The following is an 18,899-nucleotide window of genomic DNA, read 5'->3' as shown; positions in this document are numbered from 1 at the left end:
ACATAGCAGTGATTTTTTCAATCACATCTGCTGGGATGTGTCGATGCCCATCTTGCCATTTTACACCTAAGAACTGGATTTCCTGGGCAGACCCCTTCACCTTGCTGTGCTTAATGGCAAAACCAGCTTTCAAAAGAACTAGGATTATCTGTTTTCCTTTCTGGAAAACCTCTGCTGCTGTATGGCCCCACACGACAATATCATCAATATACTGCAAGTGTTTGGGAGCATTACCCTGTTCCAAGACAGCTTGGATCAACCCATGGCAAATTGTTGGGCTGTGCTTCTACCCTTGAGCTAAACGGTTCCAGGTATACTGAACAGCTCTACAGGAAAAAGCAAACTGTGGCCTTCATTTTGCAGCCAATGGGATGGAAAAGAAGGCATTAGCAATGTCAATGGTGGCATATCACGTAGCTTCTTTTGACTCCAGTTCATACTGGAGTTCTAGCATGTCTGGTACAGCAGAACTCAATGGAGGTGTGATTTCATTTAGGCCACAGTAATGCACCGTCAACCTCCATTCTTCACTGGCTTTATGCACTGGCCATATGGGGCTGTTAAAAGGCGAGTGAGTTTTGCTAATCGCTCCCTGATTCTCTAATTGGCGAATTAGCTTGTGAATGGGGAGCAATGAGTCCCTGTTGGTGCGGTACTGCCGTCTGTGAACCACTCTGGTGGCAATTGGTACCTCTTGGTCTTTTACCTGGAGCAACCCCACAGCAGAAGGATCATCTGACAGATCAGGTAAAGCTGACAGCAGATAAACACCATTTGTGTTAACAGCAGCTATCCCAAAGGCCCATTGATACCCCTTGGGATCCTTAAAATATCCCATCCTAAGGTAATCGATACCCAAAACACTTGGAGCCTCTGGACCAGTCACAATAGGGTGTCTCTGCCAGTTTTTACCAGTGAGGCTTATTTCGGCCTCCAACATAGTCAATTCTTGGGAACCCCCAGTCACTCCATGGATATATATTGGTTGTGTCCCTTGGTGACTTGAGGGCATTAGGGTGCATTGTGCACCAGTGTCCACCAAGGCTTTATATTTCTGTGGTTGAGATGTGCCAGGCCACTTAATCCACACAGTCCAGTATACTCTGTTGTCCCTTTCCCCCCCCTGGCTGGGGGCAGGGCCCCTCTATTGTTTACCTCGTTGACTTGCAGCAACTGGAACTCTCCCCTTCTTGGAAGAGTTCACCTTGGTAGTTGTTTCACCTTGTAATTCTTCCACTCATGCCTGAAGTGCAGAAGTGGATGAATTACACCACTTCTTCATGTCCACCCCATGACTACAGAGGAAAAGCAACAAGGCAAGACGTGTAGTCTCATCGTTGATTCGAGGTGACTTATCATTGTCATTTGCTTGAATACGAGGACGTCTCTTTTTAATGGTTGAGATTTTCGATGATACAGGTCGAGAGGAACTCATGTTGTTTAGCTTTCTCAATAGGCGATCGTGGAAATCCTGGTTTCCATCATCTTGTACCACCGTGGATTCATCTACATCAGGAACATTAGCCAATTTGTCAATAATATCATTTTGTGTTCCCTCCATTTTGTTTAATCTTTCCACAATTTTGACAATGGCTGAAGTATTCAGATTAACTTCTGTAGCGCTTATAAATAATTCAAGTTCCTGAAGTCTGCCAATTAGTTCATTCACAAAGGGTTTCCTTTCCCCTTTGCCATATACTAATGCAAGTGCACTGGCATGCTTTTCTGGAGCTGCCTTTGTAAAGTCACGCCACATTTGTCGTGGAACGCGGACTGCTTCAGGATCATGTAATTGGTTTGGATTGTTACGATTGTACTCGGGGCTGTATAGCATTTCCACCAGAGCACTTTCTCTCAAAGATTGGATACCTTTCTCTATACCAGTCCATTTCTTTCTCTCAGGCTCCAAGTCCCATTTAAAGGGGAATCTATCTCTTACCGCTATCAACATCCGCTTCCAGAGGGTGTAGGACCGATTTTGGCATGTGCCAATACCTCTGTCCACACGTGGGTCCCTGGAAATGCTACCCAGTTGGCGAGCTTCACTGCCATCAAGCCATGCACTGTTGGCACCATTGTCCCAGCAGCGAAGAAACCAAGTGACCATATTTTCTTTTGGCTGACGTGTGAAATCCTTTCTTAGATCTCGAATTTCACTCAGTTTAAAAGATCGATCAATAATGGTCGTTATACTTTGCTCACCTTTTGCTCTATCAAGCGTCCCAGGTGTTGATGGTGGCAACTGTGTTGATGAGGCTGCCCCATCTATAAGTTTGGACTCGAGAAATTCTCGTAAAGAAAATCTAGCTTTTGGCTCCTCTTCAGACTCTGACCCCGACCCTTGTGTTATTTCCTCCAGGTAACCCTCCTTCTTTTTCCTCTCTCCTAACTTCCTCTGCTCCTCTAAATTCTTCTGCTCCTCTAACATCTTCTTATTCCCCTCAGACATCCTCTGCTCCTCCAACTTCATCTGCTCCTGAAACTTCTTCTGCTCCTCTAACATCTTCTTATACTGCTCTAACATCCTCTGCTCCTCTAACTTCTTCTGGTCCTCTGACTCCCCCTGCTCTCCTGAGTCCCCCTGCTCTCCTGAGTCCCCTTGCTCTCCTGAGTCCTGCTCTCCTAACTCCCTCCGCTCTTCTAACTCCTTCTGCATTTTCTCTAACTGAGTTGAAACTTGTTTTGTCTTTCGCCCTCTTACAGGAGCAACCAACATTGTATCTGGTGTTCCCGATGGTTGGTCCAATCGGACTACATGTGCCCCCGGTGGCTGGTCAGATTGAACTACATGTGCCCCCGGTGGCTGGTCAAATTGGACTACATGCGCCCCCAGTGGCTGGCCAAATTGGACTACATGTGCCCCCAATGGCTGGTCAAATTGGACTACATGTGACCCTGGTAGTTGGTTAAATACATTCAGCTCACCCCGGAGGGCACATAGCTGTTCTCGGAGAGCGTTCCGCTCGAACTGGACAGCACCGAACTCAGTCTGGAGGCTGTCGTAGTTGGACTGAAGAGTGTTGTACCTGAACCGGAGGACGTTATGCTCGGACTGGAGAGTGTCGAGTTTGGATTGGATACTCTCATTCTCGGCCCTGAGACTCTCTCTCTCAACCTCAAAATCTTCCCTCTCAGGAATGGTATTGAATAAGGCCCGATAAGCATTAGCTAGGCCCCAAGTCATTTGTGCCTCCTTAGATCTGCCTGAGCCACAACATTCCTGTCTCAAATATGCAGTCAAACTCTCAGGATTCTTTAAGTGCTCAGGAGTAAAGCTCCATGACACTAAAGATGTCTGTCCTCTAAAAGTCTCTCCAAAGTTTCTCCACACTCCCTGCCACTCAGTATTCTCTGACTCTAGGGAAGACTTCCTCCTGAGGTTATAAATCCAGATACCAAGTGAGATCACTACAATAACCAACAGCAAATTGAGGGAGATTAATACGATTGACAGTGTGGTCCACTGGGACAACTGGTCAGTCGAAGACTGCTTAAAAGATGCAAAGAAAAAAGGAAAAGCACGCTCAAAAACCACCATATCCGTACTATTGGTTGCATTAGTTGCATTAGTTGCTCCCTCTGGAGCTGCATGCAAATACCAAATAAGCGTTGCTAACCATGCTTTCAATCTATTATACATTCCTATAACTTCATAGGAAAAATAGGCTAGCTTAAACATGGTCCAATATGTTTGGAGCATCGTAAAAGAGGAACTAATGAAATGCAGTACCTTATAAAGCACACTTAGTAGAGGGAACTTTTTTTTTTTTTTTTTCAATAGAGAGGGAAAAAAAGTAAAAAAAAAAAACAAAGCTCAGCAGTGTTTATAAAATAAACCGGAGTATTGGCAGTCCGCCTGGACTTTCAAGGTCAAGCTCACAGGTGCAGAATCGCAAACCTAAGATAGCTCCTTATCAGGAAAAAAAACTTGTAGCTCTGTTAAAAGCTAAAAGAGCAACAGAAGAAAACACAGAAAAACAGCAACTCAATTTGCCCGCATTCTCCACCAAAATCTGTCACGGTTGGAACGAAAAGTCCACCTGCGTCCGTGACAGGGGCCGTGGGCCCCGCAGGGGCCCTAGGCCGAAAGGAAAAAGTTAATTAGGAAAAGAAAACAGCGGCAACGATCTAAGGAGGCACACTTATTTACTAAATACTATATCGAACTACCGGATAACACAATATAATACAATAAAATCGAAAATTTCCTTGTTTTCCTTGTTTCTGCAACACAAAAAGAAAACTTACGCTGTATACAATGAAAAGGGGAGTCCGAACAGACCCCTTCACCTTGCTGCGCTTAATGGCAAAACCAGCTTGCAAAAGAATTTGGATTATCTGTTTTCTTTTCTTGAAAATCTCTGCTGCTGTATGGCCCCACATGACAATATCATCAATATACTGCAAGTGTTCGGGAGCAGCAAAATTATTCATGCTTTATATGATGTTATGATGTGGAATACTGATAGCAAAATTACAAAATTATTAAACCATGACACCCTGGTATTTTTCTTTTTTTTTTCTTAAATATTTTCCCTTTTTTTTCTTAAATATTTTCCTTTTTACTATTTAAATGTTATGGGCACATCTTATAGAAACACAAGGCTGTTTACAAAGAAGTGCATGCTGTGTTGCTGTATGATGAGCAAGATACATCTATTCTTCATCTAGCAGGAATAGTTGCTGAGCCTTAAGAACAGTTTCAGAAAGCTTTGGGAATTTGGGCGTTTTCCTTGTTTCTGCAACACAAAATGAAAATTTACGCTGCATACAAAGAAAAGGGAGTCCGAACTTGTACGTTAAATTTGAAGGAGATCAATCTGGGGTAATATTTAAAAAAAAAAAAAAAAAAAAAAAAGGGAGTGTGGTCATCAAATACTATAAAATATATTAGCTGTTACTAGAATGCCACTTATCTTCCCCGCATACGAATCACTGTCATGTTGTATGTGAATTTGTGAGGTGGGTTTTGAAGCTGAAATTAAAAACTTCTTGTATGGCTGTCTTCATAGTGGCTATCCAGACTATCTGTAGAAATAACAGCTATTATGTAGTCAGCTATTCACCAGTTTTAACTGATTATAAATTACGTTTCAGGGTGGAGAACATAGCATAGTGCCTGACACCTGTGTTGATCCTGAGGGCATTCTTGATTCTGTGCATTATGATGTCATGGATATTAAAGAGCAAGCTGAGGCAGCACATAGTTCCATTGTATCCCTGGAGGACCCGAAGGAAGATACTGGCTGGTTTGAAAAGCAGCTGGAGAAAACTAACTTTGAACTGATGGAGACCAAAGAAGAGCTAACAGAGAAAAACACCAAACTACTTAAAACTGAAGAAGAGCTGATGCAGAAGAACAAAGGTGAGTTATGCGATGTGAAAGGTAGAAGACAGAAATAGTTCATTAATCTAAAAGAGAAATAACCAGTTTGAGTAGGAATTAGAGGAGATGTTCTACCTTTGGAACCATAGCCTCTAGATAAGTGATAGTTTGTTCCTTGTGTATATTCAGGTTCAGCAATTCCACGGTTTTTGGTTATTTCTTTTCTTTTTTTCCCCCTCTCCTTTAAACTGCAACTAGCAGCTTTATGCTTTCGTAAGTATGGGGTTAAATGTCTATATCTTGATTTTTACTTTTATATTGTAATCTCTACTCTTCTTTATGTCTTGTTGATGCAATGTTTTCGTTCCAAGAAATATAGAAAACTTTTGAATCACTCCCAATAAGTGAAGACCACATGCAAATTAATTAATCTGTTCAAAAGCTACCTAAACGTTAGAATATCTGGAAAAATTGATTACTTAATAAACTATCTATTGGCTACTTATGTAATACAACCTTTTCTGTGTGTTACAAACTTTGAAATGCAGGTGATTAAATTGGATGAGTCTGTTGAGCAACTTAAAGAAGCAACTGAGGTAACTTTATCAAGAAGATGTTGTGTAAAATTGTTTTAATACCAACTTGTGGTAGCTTAAAATGCTATTCCAGTAGGCTCCATTAATAGATTTCTTACCGAGCTTAGCTTAATTTGCCTTTAATGCATTGTGTAATTCAGCTACTTAACACTACATTAGAAACTGATGACTGAATTTTTTTTATTTTTTATTTCCAAGAAAATGAATACACAAAATGAAAGGATTCGAGAGCTAATGGACATCGTGGTGCAGAAAGATGACATTATTACAGAGCTACGAGACTTAAAATCTCATTTAGAAGAAAAAGTAAAAGATTATGTGAGTTTTACACATCTCCATATCCTTATACAGAAAAAGGAAAACACTAATTCTATGCTTGTAATCAACACATTTTTGGAAAACTGATTTTCTGTATGTAGCTGGTACTCGCTTGAAATTGTAAACAATTCAAATTTATCTGAAGGTAGTTGTTGTTAACACAAACAACAAAAATATCAGTGTGTTCCACTAACTCCTGCCTCACACTCCTACATCAGAGGAAGAGCAACAGTAAAAGTATGTTGAGTAGAGTTGGAAGTACGAGTAGGAATGGTCAGGATATCTCCACGTTCTATGCAGTCCATAAAACTTTATCCTGACTAATGTACCACGAGCTACTGAATATGTGAAGACTAGCTTGATTAAGTATGTGTGCGTACCACTTCTGGTGGTTTTTGTTCATTTTTTGATGTTTGGTAGCCTGAAGTAGCTCTGAAAACATTTATAGTTAATTCTGTCACTCAGATCTCTAACCTTGTAAGCTTAGCAACTTGACCCTTCTTAGTCTTTGACTGTCTGCATCACTGCAACTTAGTATTTCCATGGTATTAAAGCTGACTGTGATGAGTAGTCATGTCCTCACCTATTACTTCTTCCAAGAACAAGGCTCCAACTCTATCTGTGAGATTGTGTGGCCTGAACACTTCTGAAGCTTTTCTTTTCATAAGTTACTAAAGATGAATAATCAGTCCTTGGCAGTGCCAGCATGGCTTAACAATCCTCATCTTGTAAGTAAGGAAGCTTCACTTGTGGTCAAGGACACAATCTAAAATATGCGTGACAGAGCTGACTAAGCTTTAAGGTTGGATTATATCTGTCACGATGAAAGTGATTTTAGCAGCTTAGCAGAAGTGTGATGTGATGAACTTGTATGAGAGCTGACCATTTGCTCTTTGACCATGTTTGTAATTTTGTTGACTTCTTGGAAACAGGAAATTCTTTGATAAACTGGTAAACTCTTGATTGTGTGCAAGTCTTTTACTTTGTAACCTGCTAGGCTCTTGCTTTCCCTTGTATACTCTACTGAGTATTGCACTTGTCATTATCTGAAAATGTACTTGTTCTGTCTGCTATTGAGATTTGCAACTGATGTCTATAGAGTCACCGGGTAAATATTTTAGCTGTATGGTTTTGTGTAAATATTTGCCTACAGAAGATTACTGAGACTTAAGTGCTCCTTTTGTTAAGCTTCAATGTAACTGATCTTATATCAATACAGGAAAAGACTACCTACCATTTAACTACCATTAAAGCAGAACCGGCAGAAGAGAACACTAATAAAGGAATTGAAAGCAGCCAATTTTCAGTGCTTTCAGTTAAAGCACTGAAACAAGAGAAAACTGAGTTGGAAGTGGGAAGAAAGCGCAGTACTGATGAAGATAAGCCTACTGTGGAAGAGCCACCTCCAAAGAAAGGTACAGTTTCTTCCATCGTTGAACAGGGTGTCTTCCAAAACAATAAATTGCTTCCTATTCCGGATAGGAAGCAAAAGGCTGTGAAGCGCGTACCTTATGGTATAAGGAGAAAAGCCACTGTGTTAAACTGTAAATAGAAGTAACTGTTATGTAAATATCCCTTTTTCAGAAGGTCCTATGCTGTTCATTTTTGAATGCTTAAGAATAAAAGTTTTTTGCACTATTTTTTTCCTTTTTGCTGCTTTTTCCTCATCTGTTGATGCACTTGCAGATTTGGTAATAGTTTTAAAGCAGTTTCTTTAGGATTGTTTCAACTGCTGTTGCTGATCTTCTGAGTAGCATCAGCTGCTCAAGTGCTTTTTTTTGTTTGTTTGTTTTGTTTTTCCTGAAGCAACTATCAAAATTGTTGACGACCTGCTAATTGCTCGCTCATGGGCAATATTTGAGCAAAATGGTTTGGATAAGCTCTGATGCATTTAACTTCACTTCTGGGCACAGCTGAGCATCAGTGTTCCTAGAATTACGGAAGGCATATACAATGTAGAAGGGAAAATCTAAAACTTAGCTGTAGTCCCTTCCTTTCTTGTATTCCTCTTGCAAAATATGTGCAAGGGAGAAAGTCAAGGCCTTCTTTGGATGAGATGCTGTTCTTGGATGATTTGTCCCTGCTGCCTTTATTTGGCATAAATATTGAATCCTAATGTGACCACTGAATGGCATCACGTATATGCATCTTACCAGAGACTAAGGGAGGGATGTGGACTCCTCCATACTCCAAATAGTAGTGGGTTTGTTATAATCATATGACCAAAGCTCACATTTAAAAATTGCAGACAAAAAGGTTGAAGAGTTAAGTAGCAATGAAGCAAATCTGATTCAAGAAGTTATGCAGCTGAAAAACAGCTTGGAGCAGATGAAACGCTCTCTTCGGGAAAAGGAAAAGAGTGAAATGGAGAAAGTGCAACGTATAGAATCGTAAGTAACCACTGAGTTAACTTAGAGCCCCTGAGAATGAACTAGAGTTAAAAATAGTTAATGGGAACATCCCTTTGACTTAATGCATTTGCATGCTTATCAATAGCCAACCTACTACTTTAGGATGCTTTGGTATGCTACTTGAGTTCCAAGGGAAAACAGGAGTGTGCAAGGAAATAAAGAATAATATGGGGATTTCTGGTGGTTTTGTTGTATATCCCTCAGAATAGCATCTGAATAATTTATTGCTTCAGAATCTGATTATGAGAAGCAAGCTGAAATTCAAAAGTAATTGTTTAAATCTTGTCACTGGTCTGGATAGATTTAAGAGTCTATTTACAAATAGAAACCAACAGGCAGGGCATGGATTAAGCTGTAATTGCTGTGTCCATGAGATGTGCAACAGTAATGTTCTTTGTGTCTTTATTTTTAACATAAGGCTAGAAAATATTCTTTCTGAGAGTTCTGCCCTTGTACTGAATTTGAAAAAAGATTTGCAGAGGAAAGAAGAAGAGTATGCAGATCTAAAAGACAAACATTCTGATGCCGAGAAACAAATTCAGCAAGTACAAAGCGAGGTTTGTAGTCAACTGAGATATTTTTTTTCTGTAAGATTATGCTTGGCTTTCTGCTGTTAAAACTTCTCAAACTTTAACTATGAAGCTGGAAATTTCACACTAGTGTGGCTAGCAGCAAATCTTAGGTAAAGTTGCCATTGAAGCTCTAGAGGGGACCAGAAGTTAAAACATGGTTTCGCATAGATAATGAACAGAGGAAAGTAAAGTTGGTTGGTAGTCTGGAATAAGGTTTGTGAAGAGAATAGCCAATCTGCCTCTGGAGGGGACTTGTTATTATCTCTATGTTACTGGTGACTTGCCATTGGTATCCGTGGTAACTCCAAAGCCTAGAACCTAAGTCTTGTAAAAAAACTGATAACTGGGAAGAGGAATGCTATTTACTTGAAGAGAAATAGACTAATTTCCAGAGGCTCTTTAATATAAGCATGTATATTTTTTTTCTTCAATTTCAGCTTCAGTGATGCTAATAGTTAAAATTTAATTATTAAACAAGAAGATATCTTAAAACCCATTTTGCAGGATCTTAGTCTGAAAGTTTATTGGGTGTGCTTGGGGTGGAAAATTGAAGCTTAAAAATGAATTCATGTCTTCCTTGGTAACCTTGCACTTGCTGTTGTTTTCCTACTCAGCACTTGTTTGTGAATTCCTCTTTATTTAACAAAGAAGTATTTGGCCAGGTTGGATTACAGAAGTCTTTTAATGAACCCGTGAGCTGTGCTTACATTACAGGTGTCCACGATGCGTTCTGTGGAGGAATCCCTCAGGAACAAGATGGATGAACTTGAAAGGATTAATAACCAGTTTAAGGATGAGCTGGATTATAAAGACTATACTATCCAACAACTTAAACGCGTATTTTACTTGCTCTTAATTTTTATTAAATGAATGATGCAGGTTTTCCAAGCAACAGGAAAAAGGTGGAAAAAAAAAAAATTGGAGCAAAATGAAAGTGGCCAACTGAAATTAGTGGTAGACCATGAAAGATATTCAAATAATTAGTCACTACAGAGCACTGGCAGATTGCTTTAAATACAATAATCTGCATAGTAAATACATATGTAATACATGCATATAACCTGATCTTGTTGAGTGACATCACGATATGTTAATTGAAATGTCTTACCATAAACTCTTTTTATCAGCTTGAGTCCTTATTTATGCTATATGAAAAACTTATTAATTCTAGGCTGTCTTAAAGATTCTGCTTGTTTCTACTGTGTATGCTTTTCTTTCAACATGAAATATAGGAGCTGGTGGGAAAGGACCGTAATCTTCAAAAGTGGCGTGAGGAGAGAGATCAGTTAGTAGAAGCTTTGGAAGAACAGCTCAAAACTTTGGCTTCTAATGTCATACAAAAAGAGACAGAAATAGCAGAACTGAGACAATCTGCCTTAAAGGATTCAAGCAAGGTCAGCTCTCCTTTCCTCCTACCTGATTAGCTACCCATAAATTCTGTAAAACTCCTGTACCTGCTCTTTGTATTCTGGGTGTGCTTCTGTTCTTGAACACTGTCGTATTGACATCATGTGCAACTAACCAAAAAAAGCACCAGATTTTATTTTTGTTCTTCAGAAACAGAATTTCTGTTAATTACTAAAATATCAATTTTTTCAGTAGTTCAGATAAGCAGATGTCAGTTTGATGCTTATGATCCTACAGCCAGACTGGACATCTGTAGCTTTTTCTGATAATTCACAGCATTTCCGGATCCCAAGCTAGGCTCAATACTCAGACAGTAGTTCTGCCTCAGGTTTCTTACTTTCTTTGCTTTCTCTGAGGTAGTATCTACAATGGCATGAAAAGACAGAAGGGGACGTGGAGAGAGATTAAGGGAAGCACCAAAAAGCAGAGGGGGGATGATCTCTGGAAGTTGCATTTCTTATTTCAACATCCAGCTTTTAATCAGGATAGCCAATCTAAGCCGTGGCATAGAATTTCAGAAGCTAAACAGACGACTAAATGAGTTGTGCTCTTTTGAGAATGTTTGGATTCACTTTCTCTGAGAAGAAAGATGTTCTCATAGCAAAACTTCCCCTACAACTGCCGACTTTCTCACAGTACCGAGGATTTGGGAACAAATAAAAGCTCGGGTTATTATATCTTAAGAGAGATGAAGGCTGAAGCACATAAGTAAAATAGAAGAATCAAAATATATTGTATTACAACTTCCCAGGCAATTCTGTGACTACTGCACTTGTAACAGTGACCGTACAAATCCGTAAAATGTTACTGTTCTTGAATAGTTAAGTGTTCTAGCCTGCAATTCTAAAACTGATGCTACTAAGTAATTGCAATACTGCTTGTGTGTGTTAATTCCTTTTGCCAGTCCCACAACTCAGCAGTTTTTACTGTTTATTAGGATAATGCAACTGTGATAGAAGAGTTAAGAAAAGAACTGGCTGACAAAGATGACTTTATAAAGGAATTAAAACAACGCATTAACCACAGTAGCCCTCAGTGTTTGCCAGAAAAACCTTTACTTGAAGAAAGACAAAGTAGAAGGAATGACTCTGTAAATGAAAAGGTATGATTATATTTAAAGAAAGTCAGTACTTAACATCTTGTTAACCCCTTTTTGTTCTTCTGTTTTCCTAGGAGATACTGGAGCTGGAATCATTTTTCTTAGCATATAGTCCTTTAACTACATATTCAGTGATGAGTACTTGTTGGTTCTTTTTGTCTTCCACTCAAACATGAGCTCTCATCTTCTCAAAAATATTTTATTTACTAGAACACCATCTCTCTGTGTACATTATGGAACTTTTCCATGCAGTTTTCCATGTATTCGTATGTGGATGCTGAAGATTAGGCAGAGGTTTAGCCTTTGGTGTTCTAACATAGCAGCTGTGAGCGCGCAGAGTATGGGGGGAATGGATGACAAAACAACCAGCGTTACAGATTTTGTCCCTAAATAATGTCTCGCTTTCTCTCTTTTGGAGGCAGAATACTGCCTGAGACTGCTAGTGAGACCCAGTAGGGTGTATCTGAAGATCACACAATGAATAGATGTTACTACCTTCCCACGCTTGTGCTGTGTTTCAGCTTACGTGTTCATGTGGCGTCTGAGCTTGAGGTTTTACACTGTAACTTTAGAAAACTCGAGATATTTTGGAGGTCTAATGCATAGCCTAATCTTTACTCCTTTTAAATATTTACAGCCTAGGAAACAACAAAGCAAAACTAAAACTGGAGAAAGTATTCCATTAAGATGCAAAGCTGAAGACAATTATTTGTCACGTCGATGTACTAGGAGCCTCACTTCATTAAATGAATCTGAGGTTAGTATGAAACTTCAGATCTGAAAATGTTGTGATTGTATTGCTTTTGATAAGGAATGAGTAGGAAAAGATCTCATGTTCTCTAAACGATTCCCAAGTTTTAATTTATTTATCCCTTTCAAGGTGATCAGATCACCTGTTTTTATAACCTTTGATAGGAATAAAAGCTGTTGAAACAATTGTGTGATGAATTTTTGTCAGGTGCTGTTGAAAACTCTCCTCATGTTAATGCTTATGAAGTGGCTCATGATTAGATAAGTTACTTGGAAAAAATTCATGGAGCCACTGAAACGGGCACAGCAAATTGAACTTATTTTCTTCCTCTGCAGGATTTCTGGACATTGTTTTGTTAGCAGATGATGTTAATCATTCCTATATAAGTTTTTAATTGCTAACTTTCATAAAATAGCAGTTACATATATTTTAAAAACAAAGTATTTATTAACCAACTTAATTCTTGGAAATACAGTGGGTGGTGATACTCCATTCAGATTCTTAGCAGAGCCTGATAAAGTGGCTCTGACTACTTTTTGTCTTTCTACAATCTTTGGTAACTTTTTGAGAGGAAGAAGACTCCCCTCAGGGGGTCGGAACAGTGTAAGTAGTAAAAGCTGCTAGTCTGTGTTTGGGACACTGGAGTTTGCTAGTTACTAGCAGCAGTAGAAGCAGCCATCTACCATTTTCTGATGTCCCCAGCAGCCTGTCTTCCATGTGTTCAACCAGCATCTGAACTCATTTTTGATATGCTAGCTGAATTCCTGCCATAGAGAAGGAGGAGTCCAGGTGATCTCAGTTCTGACTTTGTTGTTCCTGTTGAGAAAAACAGGATTGGGTGGATTGTGGACAGTAAGTGCTGCTGGGGAAATGCATACTGACATTTCCCTGTCACTTAGCTGTGCATTTGCTGCCATTTGACCATGAGCAGGTACATGATAGCCTTCAGCTTAAGTACGGTGTCATTGCTTGAATGTCTGTATTCTCTCCAGGGAAAAGATAGCAATGGAGTTCTTTAATGACTTGTACTGGGCTTGAACCTTGCCAGCTGGACCTTACTTATGTAAATAACATCTCTAGTGTAGAAGAGGAAGGGCAAATTCCCTAAGATTAAGCTGGAAGTTAATCGAACACTTGAATCAAATGCTCCTGTTCCTGCCCAGTTCTGATGCAGCAGAGTTGAGATGAAGAAAATCGTGTCAGTTCTACCACCATTCTCTATTAAAAAAAAGTGTAGTTGTCTGTGCCCTTGAGAAAAAATGACTTGTAAAGTATCAGGCTCAGTTTAACATGGAGAACTTTTTTTGTGATCATAGATTGGAAATAATTTTAAATGTAACAAGTTCTAGGAAAGAAGGGTAAAACTCTGCTGTAACTGAAATAGACTCCTTCTGTTACAAGTGTTCTTACAGCAGGAAAATCGAATGCTTACATATCCTTTACCAGATGCTTTATAGCTTTTTAATCTCATGGCTCCCTTAACACTTGCACTTAAAATTCTTCTGTGCTATCAGGAGCATTTGGAAACTGTCCTCGACTCTTCTGGAGTGTCCGCAGAAAATGGCAAAACTAGTCGGTTCCCAAAACTGGAGCTGGAATTCCCACTGACACCTCTGCAACCTGATAAGACGGAGATAAAGCAGCACGGCAGCATGATACCTTTAGGAGTGAAAATGCCTAAGGCAAAAAAGAAAAGAAGTGATGACATGGATGAGGTATGACCTAGACCCAACAGAAAACAAAATATCTGATGCCTTTTTACCATTCTCATTTAAGCATTAAAAAAATGCTATTTCTACCTCAGTAAAGTAGTTGAAGAATTTAATCAATGAACTGCTTTAATGAACAAAACTAATAGCCAATCTCAGTGATAATGGTTTAAGAGAAGGGAATTTCTCTTAACTCCATTGTGTATTTTCTTTGAAACCTGTAGACATAAATCAGCTTTTTAGACATCATGAGATGTCTAATACTGATATCTTAATGTCCTGTTTTTATAATTGAATGCTTATTTATTATTTGATTTACAGTGGAATAGTTACCACTAGCAAATACTTCCCTACTATTAGCAAAAGTGTTTAAAGTGTTCACTTTTGTGACATCAATTGTTCTTTCCAAAAGAATCATGGCTGAAACTTGTCTTATTTTCCCAGGATTTTGTGAAAAGTGAGAACACGAAAAATACAAAATCTGTCATGGCTTTTAATTCACCCTCTGCAAGTGACGAGAAAATGGTTGTTTTTTGTTCTAGTTTTGAAGCTAGCTTGGGACTTCCTGTAATTGTGTGGTCACACGAAAGAAGCAGTGTCTTATCCTTATGTGTATACCTGAATGGGAATCTTACATGCTTATGAGCTCTTCCTATTAAATTCCATAAGCTAACCAAAGGGCAAGTCAGTCTGTCCCCAGAGCGTGTAATGGCTGTACTGTGTAATGATTTGGAGGGAAGGATATTGCACACTGAATAGTTGGGAAGAGAAGCTTTAGTGTATTATCGTGTGCTTTTGTAAGTGAAGCCCTTGTATTAAACTAAGGTTCATATCATTAATATGCATGGCAGTTATTAAAAACAGATGTTCACATGTGATAGCAGTATCCTTGGAATGGTCAGAGTATGAGTAGTAGATTTTTCCCATCTGTTGTCTTCTGTTTTGTATGTTTGTTTATTTTATGTAATTAGAACAGCTTATGTAAGAAACAACTCCACCGCTTGGGAGCTACTTTTAAAGAAACTACTGCCTTATTAAGAAACTTTAAGAAACGTATGCCTTGAAATAGCTGAGATTTTGACAACTCCCTAAAGGGTATAAAATTGTCTACATTACTTGCCGTTGTGGTATCATCAGCATAATGAACAGAGGTGTCAGTAGTAAAGCTCAAAATGTCAACTTAAAATAACGTTGAACTAAAATGAAGTTTAAACAATGCTCTTGTTTCACATGTTCACATCTCTGTTGAACAGAAATCCGGAAGAGACTACTTCCTGAGAAAGCGAGTACATGCTTCAAAACTGACTAAAAAGAAGGATGAAACACTGCAAAAAGTTGGAGATTTTATTCAAAGCTCTCCTTCTATTATACACTCTAAAGGTTGGTGTAGAATAAGTTTTATTCCATGTTTTCTAGACATTGTAGAATGGCTTGTTTCTGCTGTAGGCTATTAATGTATGTGTTCTTAGACTTGTCTGCCATGTTAAGTTGTCCTTTGATTTATGAAGTAAATGCATTTATTCGTCTCTTCAGAGATTCATTATTACATTTGTGAAAACCTACAAGTATACAGAGAAAGTTGGTTCTGTCTTGTGCTTCTGTCAGCACGAAAGTTAGGCCTGTTGTTTAACTCCTGCTGAAGTTTCTGACTTCCAGCGACTTCTGAGCCATGATTGTCTTTCATACTCCATTTTAATGCGTGCTTTAAGTTGCCGTACCTGAACCTATAAACAGTTTCAGCTATAGAAGCAATAAAGAACCTCGATGAACAAATACAATTTCTGAGTATTTTCACTTAAATTTTACGTGTCATTTATAAAGCAAGTTTGTTACGAAGCTTTTTTTGCATTCAGTGATTTAAAGACTCACAAAACCAGTAAGTTGATTGGTTTATGTATCAAAACAAATTTATTCTAGCCAAGAAGCTGATGTCAGCAGTAAGTTCTCCTAAATCAAACGAACCTGAAAGTCTCGAAGAAGGAGAGACCAAGCCAAAACGATCCAAAAGGAAGCTGTATTCCACTGTTGTTTCTGGCCCTCTAGATATACCTGCTTCTTCGGTAAGCGATTATACTGTAGTCTTGGCTTAAAATAAACTACTAAGGAGTGCAAACAGACTGGAGGTTTCATCTATTTGCAAGAGGAGGTTGAAAGTACTGAGGTATTTCTTTATTCTACCAAGTCATTCTTGTTGGTCTTCCTGCTGTTCTGTTTTAGTTTGTCCTCAAAGATCTCTGTGTTTGGCTGGCTTACAGTTTACTAAGTAGGTGATGTAGCAATCACGGAGATGTCTTCTAATTTGGAATCATAGATAATTTCAGTGTGTTGGAGTGGGATTATTCTACTACACGCTTTTCTAGAGCACAACTTAGACAGCTTTTTAGGTATGCTTAAACTATGATCTCCTGTCTAAGCCAACTTGCAAAGGATCTGATGTGCCAGTTTCATGACTCTGTCGGCAGCTATTGTGCTAAGAACATTCTTGCTCTGTTGGAACTGCATCTTTTTATTATATTAGAGTCCTTTTTCTGTTCAGCATAGTGATCATTTGCCCATACTGTAATATCCCTCTGAATTTTTTGACGATTTGACGAATGATAGGGGCACAAACCAAAATGTTATATTTTTTTTGTTAGAGGATGAAGAAGATGAGACAATTTCTTCTCTCACTGTAGTTCTGAGAACATGGAACTGAACCGAGAACTGAAATTCTGGGCAAGTCATAGCTACAGGGATTGAGGCTAAAAATGTTTTCTGAACGCTTCATGTTTCACAAAACAAGTATTATAATACTCTTTTGAAAACAAGTATTTCAAGATGAAAGCTGCCTTCAGGCTTTCCTCAGATGTGTGTGCTTAAGATAAACAGGATTTTGTACATTCTCCATATTTGTTCCTTGTGATTAAGCTGCATTAAAATGATCTCGGTATCCCATAGTTTTCTGAATAAAATATAATAATCAAATGCCATTCTGAAATCCATTTAGGGGAAGAAATATGTTTGCGTGGGTCAAGAAGAGCTTGTCAGTCTTGTGTGAAAAGATGAGTAACTTTTGAAATGTTTTCTTCAGGAATCTGAGGAACAAAAGAAGGAAAGTGATCATCTGATCATCAAGCGACGGCTGAGATCCAGAACAGCTAAAAAACCTTGAAGAAGCGTGTTTGTTCCCCTTTCTCAGGACATACTTTTATCGTATTATTAAAACTGGTTGTTAATAAACAGTAACAGTTACTCCGTTGTGTTCTTAAATTTGTATATAGGTGTACAGTGTCTCTCTGACAGTTTCAAACTGACTCCATTGAGGCTGAAATAAATACAAGCTTTCTTAAACTGGGTTTGGATTTTATTGTGGTTAAGGGTTTATTTATTTTTGTCTTGCCTCCCCTGTATAGGAACAGTATCTCTAGGACTGATTGCTATTTACCCATTGTGCAGTAATAACTGTACTTGTTCAGGATGGCCTGGCTTGCTTTTTTCACGTGACTGGTGTACTTAGCAGAACTCTGGCAGAGAGAAGAGCATGAATACACATTAATATTTATGTATACTTAATTTTTGGGCCTTTTTAAAGAATTTTCGTTGGAGAGAAGATGGTGCCAATTCCTCAGTGTGGAAGAAAGGTGCTTTCCCTCACTTGTGCAAATTCAGCTTTAAATTAATAAACTTAGAAAAATAAACCCAATACATTTGGGGGGAATTCTAATATCCCAAATACTGTTCTCCCCCTCAGTGAGCTCTGAACCTTTAGATGCTGTTGGATGAATTAGCTGAAAGGTTCTCAGCTGGCAGTATGTCCTTTTGTTGTCTCCAAGTCCAATAGTTCCTATAGATTCAATTGCTCAGGAGGTAAAAACATGGATGAAAGCCGACTTGGGTGAATATTTGAGAGTTTGATGGGAGTGAATTGCCTTAAAAGCAGCTGGTGATAGAACAATATACTGATTGTATTTAAAAAAACCCACAATCGTACTATTTGTTGCTGTGCCGATAAGCTTTCTCCTTGCTTGTAGGCTTGTGAGATCCAGGTTTGCAGAAAACAATCTGTGAAAAATCATGGGAATCATGTGGTTTTATGCTCAGCAATCTCATTAAAAACTTGAACTGACTTTTAGAAGCTTTTCTCCATGGTGTTAGCTGGACAAATCTGCATCCACATCTGTGGATGTCAACATGGAGGCTTTTATTGACCTGGAGTAGAAAACAGCATTCGTACCTACCAGGTGAGATGGGCAGCTACTGCACAGGTACACAGAAGAAACTGATGGAAGCATAAGTACTTGAAATCACCCTCCCTCCTATTTATTGACCTATGTATGTGAATGCCGTGCATGAATGCCTCATAGCCAGATGTCAAAATGGAACAATGCTGCCTGAAGTGGTTGGTGACAATATGGAAGACAGTTCTGATTAGCTGCAGTTTGCAAATTACTTGCAAATATTTCATATCCAGAGACTGCAATTTATCAGCCATGCGATATTGGAGGCAAAGTCATTGCAGGGGATGGGAGTGATCTACTTGTTCCAGAAGCTGTTAATAGAGCTCTCGTTGCTACTGGGTACATCATGATATACACTTAATTACACTACTTTTCAAATGGTATTTTTATTATGAGAACAGCCTCATTGCTGCCTGCTGCTGCATGGGAAAAGTAGTTGCACACTTGGTATAATTATATGTGGTTCTCTGCTGCAAAACTGACCTTTTACAAA

General features: G+C 38.8%; 2 protein-coding genes across 3 annotated transcripts; both read left to right on the top strand.

The window, feature by feature from the left end:
* The first annotated feature begins 604 nt into the window (after positions 1-604).
* Positions 605-7,644, top strand: LOC146755765 (uncharacterized). 2 transcript variants are annotated; one of them, XR_014937921.1, is made up of 4 exons: positions 605-747; positions 5,098-5,365; positions 6,121-6,240; positions 7,460-7,644. XR_014937921.1 is itself a non-coding variant. In XM_085525290.1 (3 exons), exons 1-3 carry the CDS (start codon positions 634-636, stop codon positions 6,138-6,140), a joined length of 402 nt encoding a protein of 133 aa, XP_085381416.1. In that variant the 5' UTR covers positions 605-633; the 3' UTR covers positions 6,141-6,241. The 2 variants fall into 2 exon arrangements, 1 of the variants encoding a protein (XP_085381416.1); XM_085525290.1 differs by lacking the exon at positions 7,460-7,644 and having other exon boundaries at positions 6,121-6,241.
* An 848-nt stretch (positions 7,645-8,492) lies between these two features.
* On the top strand, positions 8,493-10,540 carry LOC146755764 (kinesin-like protein KIF20B). The gene is made up of 3 exons (XM_085525220.1): positions 8,493-8,630; positions 9,070-9,208; positions 9,938-10,540. Exons 1-3 carry the CDS (start codon positions 8,542-8,544, stop codon positions 10,091-10,093), a joined length of 384 nt encoding a protein of 127 aa, XP_085381346.1. The 5' UTR covers positions 8,493-8,541; the 3' UTR covers positions 10,094-10,540.
* Positions 10,541-18,899: the final 8,359 nt, after the last annotated feature.

The sequence above is a fragment of the Coturnix japonica genome, chromosome 30 (assembly GCF_054131305.1).
Source record: "Coturnix japonica strain WE chromosome 30, WE-NBRP24, whole genome shotgun sequence".
NCBI classification, from domain to species: domain Eukaryota; kingdom Metazoa; phylum Chordata; class Aves; order Galliformes; family Phasianidae; genus Coturnix; species Coturnix japonica.
This window is presented reverse-complemented; position numbering and strand designations above follow the sequence as displayed.

What these genes read in the sequence shown, in the direction of transcription:
- LOC146755764 (XM_085525220.1), top strand. Translation starts at nt 8,542, where the DNA reads ATGCAGCTGAAAAACAGCTTGGAGCAGATGAAACGCTCTCTTCGGGAA. An exon ending in AAAGTGCAACGTATAGAATC is followed by an intron (nt 8,631 to 9,069) that starts GTAAGTAACCAC and finishes TTTTAACATAAG; the next exon opens with GCTAGAAAATATTCTTTCTG. An exon ending in TTCAGCAAGTACAAAGCGAG is followed by an intron (nt 9,209 to 9,937) that starts GTTTGTAGTCAA and finishes CTTACATTACAG; the next exon opens with GTGTCCACGATGCGTTCTGT.
- LOC146755765 (XM_085525290.1), top strand. Translation starts at nt 634, where the DNA reads ATGAGTCCCTGTTGGTGCGGTACTGCCGTCTGTGAACCACTCTGGTGG. An exon ending in AGGATCATCTGACAGATCAG is followed by an intron (nt 748 to 5,097) that starts GTAAAGCTGACA and finishes ATTACGTTTCAG; the next exon opens with GGTGGAGAACATAGCATAGT. An exon ending in GCTGATGCAGAAGAACAAAG is followed by an intron (nt 5,366 to 6,120) that starts GTGAGTTATGCG and finishes TTTATTTCCAAG; the next exon opens with AAAATGAATACACAAAATGA.